The 12,215-nt window shown below is 39.6% G+C and overlaps 1 protein-coding gene across 1 annotated transcript in view; it reads left to right on the top strand.

The window, feature by feature from the left end:
* Positions 1–12,215, top strand: part of LOC139722178 (F-actin-uncapping protein LRRC16A-like) — a 139,578-nt gene that overhangs the window by 116,677 nt on the left and 10,686 nt on the right. Inside the window, exons 24-28 of the mRNA XM_071633493.1 lie at positions 3,610–3,697; positions 5,753–6,064; positions 7,713–7,791; positions 8,874–9,348; positions 10,803–10,906. Coding sequence (XP_071489594.1) covers positions 3,610–3,697; positions 5,753–6,064; positions 7,713–7,791; positions 8,874–9,348; positions 10,803–10,906 — 1,058 coding nt within the window. The remainder of the gene's footprint in view (positions 1–3,609; positions 3,698–5,752; positions 6,065–7,712; positions 7,792–8,873; positions 9,349–10,802; positions 10,907–12,215) is intronic.

Raw genomic sequence — 12,215 nt, 5'->3', positions numbered from 1 at the left:
TTTTTTTTTTTTTTCATGCAGTGTATAACTAGTATCATTCTTATTTGCTAGTAAGTTGAAAATTCACACTTTCTTTGCCACTTCATATTCTATTTGGTCCCCCAATTGCGAATTTAACCACTCGTGAAAATGTGTGAGAGCGGCAATTCGCGAAAATTTATGTACGCGAAAATTATAGCGTATACAGTATACCTCCAACAAACTCCCCAAGGGTGACTCATACACTTATCGTGTTGTTGTATTGTTGTATTGTTTGAATGACTCATGGACACAAACTCAATGTGACCATGATCATGTTCAGTCAATGAATTTTCACTAGAGTGGATGTTGAAGGAATTGTCTCTTCTGTTTCCTAGTAGGTGTTCAGATTTTCAGTTTTTTTGAGGAAGTTAAAGCACAGATACATATCAGTGAATATTCTTGTAGTAGTGAACATCTTAAAGCTGGGTTCCCACTGTCTTGCAATTTGCTACGCATGCCACGATTGCCCGTTAGTAGCTGATTGTTGTAAGTTTTCTTTGTGTCTGATCACAATTTGTGCCATGATTAAAATTGTCTGAATGGTGGAGTAATCATGGTGATCTTATCAGATCTTGAGATCATTCGTGGCAATCACATTAATCGTAGACAATGTTTTTAACTGGTCTAAAATTTTTCTTTGATCATTGGTGATTGCCACGACTGACCTCAAGATCTGATCACCATGGTTACTCCACGATTCAGACCATGATTTCGGCAGTGTGCACAGATTGTGATACACATAAACAAAAATTTCAGGATCAGCCAGTACTGGCCAGTCATGGCGTGTGTAGCGGATCACATGACAGTTGAAACCCAGCATTAGATCAAAATAAGACGGGAGTGTAGCCGATCATGATCAAATTGTCATAACGATCAATATGAAAAGGCACATAGTGACAAAATTAGAAACTAGAGAAGCACTCTGAGAGTACAGACCTCTGCCAAGCAGCTACTTTCCACCAATGATCTTGTTCTTCCATGGAGGTCAGTGATTTTCACACATACGTGTACTTATGCATGCTGAAATCGCCCAATTTCCCAATATAGAAGCCGTTTGACACGTCATCAACCCTCAGCTGCGGGGCGCACCTCGCCCTAGCAAAAACTAGAGCATGCGCTTTAGTGCGCGTATGAAAACCTCAAAAATGCGCAGCTTGAACTCCAAAGTTCACTGACCCTACCTGCCAAAATATCAAAAATCCTTCAGAAAATCCATGAAAATTTCCGGATCACTACCAAAATGTAATCATGGGCTGTTTCTTGTGTCATTCTCAACCTTTCCTGCAAGTTTCATCTAAATCCATTCACAACTTTTGAGTTTCATAGTTTGCACACAGACGAACAAACGAACCAACCAACCAACAATCAGACAAATGGTATGAAAGCATAACCTCCTCCCATGGCAGAGGTAGTAAAGAAATGAAAAGGGCAAAAGAACTGGAATACTTCCAGCGACCAGGGTAATAATAGTATTGCATGCACCTTGAGCACTCTACAGAGTGGATATGGCGCAATATAAGTTACATGTATTATCATTATCATTATCATATCAAAACCAAAAGAGCAAACCAGGGTCAGAGGAAGAAAAAGGGGGTTACTGTTGGAGTTGGGGATGAGTTGCAGGCACCCCTAGGAGAAAGGGGGTGGGGGAGGGGTTTGATGGAAAAGGGTGCTATATTTGATATCTGAGTCATGTGCATACTCAGCCAGTTTCAATGCTGTGAACAGAAACTGGTTTAATAGCTTCACAGTTCATGCACAGTTTTAGGAAACCACTTTTGGGGTGTTAAAAGAAGAAAGCTGTTGACTTGAACTTTTTGTGAGCCTGCATTGTGCAGTCACCAAAAGAAGCTGTAAATTTTCATTTGATGTTGGCTTCATATTTGCTCTAAAAATCATCACCAAACCATCGGTTATACATTTAAACTGGACTGTACTCACACAAAAGTTTGGAGCAGCAAAATAATTTTTTGCCTCATCATGATTTTGCCACTCTCATACCAAGCACAGCCACATCTCTGATTCTCGGTCATATCTAAAAGTATTGTGGGAAAAGTTTTACTTCCTGTTTCGTGTGTTGCACAGGTCTCCTATGTTCAGGGGTGGGGATGGGAGAAGGAGCCTTTTTTAATTACTCTAGCACTAGCACACATCAAAATTTTGTGTTGGGAATTCAAGTATTCGGAGGACAGACAGATTTCTGACTACTGATGATCACAAGGATGAGTCACTTTCAGCTTCCTGTTCAAAACATTTCATTCATTTGTTTGATCTCCAATGGTAACCGCGTGGAGGAGTTTGGCAGTGACATTAGGAGCGTAAAGGGCAGCCGCTGCCTTATGGAAGAGACTGCAGAATGCTGGATGAGATGGGAATGTGAATTGTGGGCGTAGGATTTTGACCCGTTGGGACCGTGAAAGAACTGCCGTAGCTGCGCAACTGTGATGTATTTTTTTGTGTGTATGAGGGTGTTTGGACAATAAAATGTCACAAAATTTCTACTTCCTGGAAAGGATGTTTTCTTCATGTTTCTGCACCAGAGATGAGTGAGAGACAAGACATCATTGCACAATATTGGTTTGGTTATGAGATTGTTGCATCCTGCATGGAGAGTGCAAGATTGCGGATTGATGATGTTGCCAGCGCTGTGAAAGTGGAAATTTTCGATTGAGTATTCATTTTGCACTCCGTCAGGTAAAATAGATTTTGCATGGTTTGTAATTCTGCACAAATCACAGATAAGTTGTTGCTCCATACAACTTGTATTGAAAGCAAAAATATTTGCGTTATTTAATTTTCACGCTAGTCTCATGTTGCGCGAAATGCGAGAAAATTTCCTCACCGCAAAAATTTCCTTTTTTTGCAGTATTCTATTGGTAACGACCTTCCTCGTTGATTATCCAAGCTCGCTCAATTATTGATTGATCTGTTGCGTCCAAATACTAATTCAAAATAACATTATTTTAGAGGTGATTTTTTTTGTCTCATGCAGAAATGTGAAGAGAAATATTCTTTTCTATGTTAAGTTGCCACTATTAAACAAATTGACTCTCACTGTCCTGGTATTGTTACTACATCTACATCTCATTATTTCTGTTTCCATGGTAACAGATTGTGGCATTCCATGAAGTTTTAGACTGACAGGAATTGTCAATTTTTTGTCCTCATCACAGAATACCACTTGTAGTGTGTCAAGTGTACTGCATATGACTCCATGCAGCGTCAACCCATTTGGAAAATAGTGATGTATACATGTATATTTCTCTGTGCAATGTGCAATGCATAAAGATATTCATACTTGTCTTTTCAATCTCTGTCCATATCTCTTCTTATTTCTTTTATCTCCATCTCTCTTTCTCCTATTCCTTATATACACGTATATCACTTTTATCTCCCCCTCTCTCTTACCATATCTTTTCTGATTTTTTTCATCTCCATCATTCTATCTCTTATTCCTTACATATATCTCTTTTATCTCCCCCTCTCTCTTACCATATCTCTTTCTCTTTTATCTCTATATCTCTATCTCTTGTTCTTTATGTTTATATATCCCTTTACCTCTCTCTCCTTTACATATGTCGTACACAGTGAGACTAATCTTGCCATGGCTTCGTTCATCTCTGACACAATCCTCGATGAGATCATAGAGCAGCTCACCAGTGTTGAGGCAGAACTTGTAAGTGCTCAATAGAGGGCGCTCTTACCCCTTTTACTCTGTTATACTGTGGAAAAATTAGACCAGGGGCTCATTTTATTAGAAAGGGCTTAAATGCAGACGATTTAATTTCTCTTTATGAATTGTATGATAAATTTCCAGCAGAATGGAAGGTGGCGAGAACAGGTAACGTGAGGGATCATATTTTGAGTGATAACCCTGCTGATGTTTTTGAAATTAGTCTTAATATAAACAAAAAAGTGTACCCCCTAGTGTCAGTATCTTCAAAAATGATTTACAATATCTTTATTGGTACCATTGAAGATTCTTTTCTTTCAAAACACCCAGAAGTATTAGAATTAAACATGGATAGATCGGCTATTGCAGTTTGTTTTTCTATCCCTAGAATTTCAACACTAGACTGGAAGCTGAGAGAATTCCAATATAAGCTTCTGCACAATGTTATTTTTTGTAATGATAAACTTCACCAGTTTGGAATAACACAATCAAATCTGTGCTCCTTTTGTAGGGAAGAGGTTGAAACATATCATATATTTTATGACTGTCCTTTAGTTTATCGAATATGGAACGAGGTAGGAAATAAACTAAAATTTCCTCAGTTTGTTAATATAAATTGGCTTGATGTTTTACTTGGATTCAGGGAAAATATCAAACTCGATGCTTTGTTGAATCATGTGTTAATTTTGATTAAGCATATGATTTATGCTAACCGTAAAAGTGGAAGAGTTCCAACCTGTAAAGAAATATCTAGGGCAATCGCCACCTCAAAACAGTCTGAATATGAAAAAGCAACTTTAAAGGATAAATTGACATTACACTACGCGAAATGGGAAAATTATACTTCATGAAATACCGGGTTTGATTATTGCATCCTGATAAGACATATCTTTTGTATTTACCTCAGTCAATCTATTTAAAATGAATTGAATATCCTGTGTTTTGCTTTCCCCGCTCCATATACTGGTTCTTTTTCTCTGATCGTCATTATTAAAGCTTAATCAAATATTATCTGGTTATGAATCTCCACTTGCCTAAGAACCAGAGAGATATTAGTTCTCATGATGTTCATAACTGGTGAATAGATTACATTTTAAAGATTTCGTAATTCCATCACCTCTCATGTTTCTTATATTTGTTTTAGATAAAATCTTTATTCAGACTGGTGACTGAATCATGTCAAGTGTGTACAATTTATCAATGTTTAATCTATATCTTGTACAAAACCTTTTTGTTGTCCGTCAAACAGTGTAATATAGATATTTTGTGTCACTACAATGTAACAATGTTGTTTGGTCTGAATAAAGGCTATAAAAAGCGTCAAAAAAAAAAAAGATACTGTGAAATGACCTCTTTAGTTCAGGTGCTTTTAGGTCTTGTGTCTGTAGATACAAGTGTAGTTTTCCAAAGACGCACAATCATAAGAATGAGAAATACAATATTCTATAAAATCTGAAGATCAAAATAATTAAATGTTTCATATCTAAGTAAATCAACTTGTTTTGCTAATACATCAGTTCTGCATTTTTTTCCTTTTAAAACTGATCTAGAGGTCTTCAAAGGAACACTCCATTTTTACCACTTATATTAGTAGCTGGTTATTTGGATCATTTTGCAGGTATCTGGTACTTAAGCATTTAAATAACTCATTTTATATGTATTTGAGAAATCTTACAAATTGTAATGAAGTTAAGGATTGCTTTAATATTCGGAAACCTTTTTCGAAGTAATTTTCCTGTGGGCACAACCTATTGGCTTTGTGACCATGACTGTGATTTCCTTGAAAATGCTTTGTTATTTCACTCAGTGGCTGAGTAAATACATCTATATCCTGTAGACTAGATAACGCACGTAGTGCCCTTTTAACCCGTTGAGGACGAGTCCCGAGTGTACTCTGGGGAGCGTCTATGGGAAATGCGTGTTGTAGCAAAATCAAACCGTCCTCAATGGGTTAATGGACGGGTTGTAGTAGCATGCTTTATTTTAGTGATCAGTGATATACCCTGAAGGTATGACCAACTTATGAAAGACACCATACTCTTTTGATGTCGGGGACAGGCTGACGAGCTGAAGAAGTTCCGGGATGAGGTAGCCAGCGGGACGACGGTCAGACAGGTGGACAGCATCCTACTGGACGATTCGCGGGACGAGGAGAGCGAGGATTCAAAGGCGGAGAGCAGTGGTGCGGGAGAGGAGGGGGCACAGCCAGCCACGCCCACCCACAAAGAGGGTGCGAGTGAGGACAAGGAGGGTGCTGTGGCAGACGCCCATTTGCAGAATGGCGATTTGGGGGAGCCGTCGCCAGCAGCGGCAACTGGGGGCGAGCCGAGCGAGGGCGCCAAACCCATTGTGGCCAGCCTTCCTCCAACGGTCAGTATTATCAGTGTGTGTGTGTCTGTAACACCTGGACAACTTCCCCCTCAGCACTAATGACTTCCTTCCATACAACTTCCCTTGTTTTGGGAGTGGCAATTTTTTTACGATAGGAACTGTTGTCCAGAAATGAGTATGGATGTCTTTTCTCCATCCTCACTAGAAACTTTAGTAGACAAACTAAGTATTGTAATTATGTGTAAGATAACTGTTCATTTACCAACTGTACACTGATGAGAAGGGCACATTTGGAATTACATTTACACATACTATGTACAATGAGGAACTGCCTGTGTTGGCTACTACAAAATCACAAGCGAAGTTCCTTGTTGCATGATCTATTTTCAATTTCTCTGACTTCCTTACACATACAATGTATGAACGCATTTGTAATTTTGCATTTTAATTCAGCACCAAAATACCAGATCAGTTGATGCGAGTTTGAAGTTGATGTCCCGTCACCTTTAGCTATAGCAGCTTGTTCATTGAGTGAGAAGCATAAGAGCATTAAATCGATGTGTGAAACCTGCAGAATAACCTGTGACCTTCTGTTTCTTACGTGCAGAGGACAACTTTTTGTGAAAGCATGCTGTATACATTAATGTGACAGATATTTTGATGTGTCATTATGAAAGCTCTGAGAAATTGCACCACTCTTGGCGGCTCCCGCTGACTGGCAGACATATTTGTAGCCTGTAACGATCCGTACATTGTACATTATTAGAAGGAAATATGCTGATATTGAAGTTGAGAAAACCTGAAAAGTAAGATAATTTGGATTAAAAGAAAGAGAAGTGTTTTTGTTTAAACTTATTGATTAAAATCTAAATATGAGTACTGTAAAACAATATTTTCACGGCATGGAATTTTTGCGAATTATGTCTAATATTCAGTGCATACAGTGTAGACAAGAACTTTTACATGCATTTTGATTTCACGAATCTTGGCTCTCGCGAAATTAAAATGCACGCAAACATTCCCCGTTTTACAATATTCTACATGTAACTACCTAGTGATTGACTGTTTTTATTGAAATCTTTTATTTTTTTTATGTTCCTATGAAGTGTGTCACTGTAGTGTTTTGACTTGACCTCTTGTGTTACAATGTTTCTTAACACTGTGCAAACATCAAAGCTAGTTTTCTCAACAATATGTCATGAAATATAGGGAATTTTATGAAATGCAGTGGGACAATCTCCATACCATAATTATGAATACACAAGAATAATTATATGATTGTCCAAATCATGAACTTTGTGACTTGGCAATCTTATCCAGTATTTGTGATAACATCAGTATACTTTCTAAGACCTGCTTTGATTGGAACACCTGTTTTCATGCTTTGTCTTCTAATAAGTGAAATTATAATGAAACTGCTGTTATAGAGATGTGATTATGCTATCATGCATATCTTTTACCACCGCAAAGGCCTGTATGTGGGACTGTTATTTTTGTGTAACTTCAATTTTGGCCGGGTTATTTTGAATTCCTTATTTCTTTCTTTATAGGGGTAGGGTCTGAAGGAGAGGGTATTCATACAAAACCAATGAAATATCTTGCCAAGGTAGGGGTCAGTGCATTACTAATTAGTAATTAGGAAAAGTTGATGATTTCATCCATTGTCCACTCATTGTGACCACTGCAGATGACCAAGAGACAGTCGGCCAGAGTCCAGAGACACAAGAGCATGAAGAGACCCAAGTCCCACTTTGGTGATACATATGGTAAGTTGTGACGGGAGAGATGCTGTGGTCAGCCACCAAAACACTCCGCCCTTTGAACACGAGGGTCAAGGGTTCAAATCCCCCAAACCAAGAAGAGCAGATGATTCTTTTGGCATAGTGTTCAGTCTCGATCAGCAATGACACATGTTCCTTTGTAAGAGGAGGGTATTCCAGATTGGGTACTACTGACGGCCCCATGTTTCTGCTCATAGTGACCAACAAGCAGTGGTCATGTTATGCATGCTTATAGATGTCTTAAAAACTTGTCCACTGAAAATTGGGAAGCTTCACAAAGTGTACCACTTTTCTTTGAATTCACATGTTTATTTGGGATAAATCATATTGGAGACAATTTGTTAATTGGATTGTTGGTGTTTGTGGATAGAACATAGTCTTGCAGTCTTTCCAGATCCACATGATGTTTTTACACATCCATCCATATCCATCAATTGTTTTTATTTCGTAAATAGTGAATGATCCTTTTCAGCATTATTAATCCTTGCAGATGTAGTCACAAACATGCACACCTATTGAACACTTTTTGTCATTGATGCCTTGAATAGAAACATGCTAGCAAACAGGCTGATAAACTATCAGAAAAAGCTCCTCAGCAAACAAAGCGAAGTTATCTGTATTTGTCTTTGTATCCATGATGAATGGCTGTCAGGGAGACGAGACAGTGTAGTGTAGTGAATTTGTTATGAGGTGTTCAAAATTTTCTGGCAACAATTTAATTTTTTGGAAGCAAGTTGAGAGAACTGTCTCTTTTCACACTTGTACCATTTTGGTAGAGTCAGTCACAGCCCGTACGTACAATCAAATAGAATCGTCTTCAATGTTTTCCACTCATCATATAACTTGGATTGTGTAATTTGTTGTATACAGTGTGATAAATGACAATTTAGTTTCAGTGTACAGAATACAAGTGCTGGAAACACTGGCTAAACTTTTGCTGTTGAATTCTGGAAAAAAGGGGGAATATACATGTGTGTGTGTATATTATATACCTGTATATGTATGTATTTGTGAAAAACATTAGTGGAGAGATAATGTGTTTCTGTTTTGCCTCATGTCTCTTCCAGTGATTGTCCCCATTGTTGACGGTGACGAACCAGATGGCAATAATGCTGAGGGTGCAAGCCCCTTGCACACTTCTATCCAAAGCCCGCTTCCTCCATCCAAACCAGAGGAGGACAAGTCGGTCACCCCCACACCACAGCCCAGGCCGGCCCCAGCCCCAGCCCCAGCCCCAGCCCCGGCCCCAGCCCCGGCCCGAGCTCCAGGCCCGGCCCCATTGCCCGCGCTGGACGGCTTCGGCCCCATCTCTGACCAGCCTTCCTACCTGTTGCCGGACGTGCGGGCCAGTCGGCCGCGAATCAGCCGGGTCATGAGGCCGGCCCGGCCCCACCCACCATCGCGCCCAGGCACCCATAACCCGGGCAATAACCACACCTTGCAGGAAGAAGAGGAGGACATTTCAAAAATGTTTGAATCACCGAAGGTTGAAGGTTTTGACTCTCTAGAACCAACCAGTTCGCCGGGACCCACGCCTAAAGTGTAAGCCTAGAGTAGAGGTGTAAACTTTACATCTAATCTTGAGTATCAAATCAGAATAGCATGCCTTTCTTTCGTGCTCAAAGTCATCGAATAAATATTAATTTTAAAAAACTGTTGAAAACAACAGCAAGAAGAACATATGATTACATATTATTCATTCTGGATATCTATATTTGTAGTGGTACAAAATATAGATTTTCAACCAGTTGAGGACGGACTGATTTTGCTACAACAGGCATTTCCCATAGACACCTGCCCGAGTATACTAGTACTCGGGACTCGTCCCCAACGGGTTAATGAGAACAGAAACAGGCACATACAGTTTCCCCAGTTTGATTAGATATTACAAATCTACACATTTAAAGTCCTATGGGAAGAATTTATGAAAACCATATAAGGGCATGGCATCCATGTAAGATTTGGAGGTCAACCAACACATAAATGTGATTTTGAGGGTAGATGTTGCTCAGTCAAAGAGCATATGACTTGCCTCCTTATGAAGACAGGGGAATAATTTCACTTGCTACATACATGTGGAGGTGTCGTGGCTGAGTGGATAAGAGCGCTCGTCTGTGAACGACATGAGCGCGGTATGGTTCGTGGGTTTGAGCCCATGCCAAGCCCGACACGTTTGCCCTTCAGCAAGGCACTTTATCCACATTGCTGCTCTCCACCCAGGAGTATAAATGGGTACCCGGTAGGATGAGAAAGCTTATGTTGGTTGATCAGCATGTGCGCGCCTGTAAAATGGCTGCGACTGGCTGGAATGCTCCCCAGGGAGTGGAGAATGAGCACTGTTAGTGCTGGTGTGCTGGTTGGAAATAATGTATCCAGTGACCGGGGTAATAATAGTCTGTAAAGCGCATTGAAACCCTGAAGTGTGTGAAATGCGCTATATAAAAAACCAGCTATTATTATTATTACGTGTATATCAGTATCAAGTTCATGGACCATGTAATTTTCATATGAGCTGAAACTTTGTCCAGTACTCCGTAATATTTTCGTGATTTCGTTCGTGTCTACTTTATAGGAACTGTGCAGTGCAAATGCAAATGCATGTTGACTTGCATTGATTCATGATGCCCTTTCCAAATTATTATACACGATTAACAGAAGACATTGCTGGGAGAACATGCCAGTTATGTTGAGTCCCAGAAAAGGTGCATTCCAGTGTCTTTTGTCACTCATATCAACACTTAGAGTGATGAGTGACAGATGACGTTATAAGGCAGCTTCTTGGTTTTGGAAGGTTTTGTTTGTTTTTTTGTGAAGCCAAGTAATCTGAAGAAAAATAATAGAAATATAATCATGAAATATATGGCACATATTCAGAAATATTTTTTCAACCACGTAAATTATGGTGTTATGATGTATGTCAAGTATATAGTCCCCGTAATACAACACAGGAACAAAAAGGAAATGTTTTGGATATGCATTTCTCTAATCACACACAGGAACGAGTCGCCGGCAAAGGAGAGCCCCAAGGAGACCGGAAGCAAGAAGTCGGGATTCCTCAAGAACTTTTTGAGGCGGGACAAGGCGGAGGAGAAGAAGGACGGCAAGAAGAGCAAAAAGGAGGATTCTAAGAAGGAGAAGGAGGCCAAGGAGAAGAAGAAGAAGGAGAAGGAGAAGAAGGAGAAGGAGAAGAAGAATGAAAAGAAGGACAAGTTAGGGTCACACAAGAGGTGAGGCAGAATATCACAAAGAGAAGGTTGTACATCTCTTCCACTTCCCCCATGCCTTAGGGCAGGGGCCTCATACAATGTAGTTTGAATGGGCAAGAGCCAATTCATTCCACTTGCTCAGCAGCAATTTCATGTTTGTCCTGATGGGCATTTCTCCAGTTTACGAGATACTGAGGGTTGAAGTCTTTGTAAAGGTTGTCAACGTCCAGGCATGAGCATTATTGTTATTCTGTAATTGCTGCAAGATTTTGTACGTAGGGCAGCACTGAAACAGTGATAGCTGCAGGTTTAGGCCTGTGTGTACCTTGCTGTTTTCGTATCACTTGTGTATTGTTTTAACATGCAACTGTTACATCAGTATCTACTAACTAGATGCTGTCAAAAAAATGGAGAAAAAATGTCTGCATACAGTAGAAAGGGAATATGACAATGATAATGTTTCTATTATGCCATAGGGTTCCATTATGATACAGGAATTCTGAGGATAAACAAGGGAAATCTATTCGATTACATTGCACTCCCGTTGTTACGAACACGGTTATAACGAAATTCCGGTTACAATGAAGTAAAAATTCACGCTGCAACATTTTCCAGTCTATTTATTTTTATTGTTTATTTGTTTGGTTAGAACAAAATTTCGATATAACGAAAGAAATAATTAATGGGAGTCCACTGTATATGTATCTGTCAATGTAAGTTTTGACCACAGGATGCCACCCAAACACAAGCATGAAGGAGCCTTTTTCATATACACAAACTCAAGACACACTCGAGGCTTTGTTAATTGGTGCTATAAACACAGAATAAATTCAATCTGGTTAGATCTTGATAGCATATGGTCGTAATTTTTGTGCGACACGGGATCGAAGTATAGGTTACAATATTTTCAAAAGGTGTCGTATTAGTGAACCAGTAGCGACTCGGGAATATTTACAAAATAAATGGCTTTGATATGCGTTGCTCTGTTTTGTCCCCGTGCCTTTTCCAGTAGTCAACAATCCATCGATGAGTCAGATACTGGGACCCCTCCCGCAGCGGATTCGCCGACCATCGAGTCCAAGTCACCCCGCCCGGAGGCCACGCCTTATGGCTTCGTATCTCAATAACAATTCAAAGGAATATGAGTATTGTTCTTGTCATAATTTCAAACTTCTCTTTATGTATTCTGTATGTCATTGTTGC

The sequence above is a fragment of the Diadema antillarum genome, unplaced genomic scaffold, assembly GCF_040938485.1.
Source record: "Diadema antillarum isolate AM-2024a unplaced genomic scaffold, OU_Dant_1.0 scf00000160, whole genome shotgun sequence".
In the NCBI taxonomy this organism is placed as follows: domain Eukaryota; kingdom Metazoa; phylum Echinodermata; class Echinoidea; order Diadematoida; family Diadematidae; genus Diadema; species Diadema antillarum.
The sequence above is the reverse complement of the archived record's forward strand: the minus strand, read 5'-3'. Positions and strand labels throughout refer to the sequence as shown.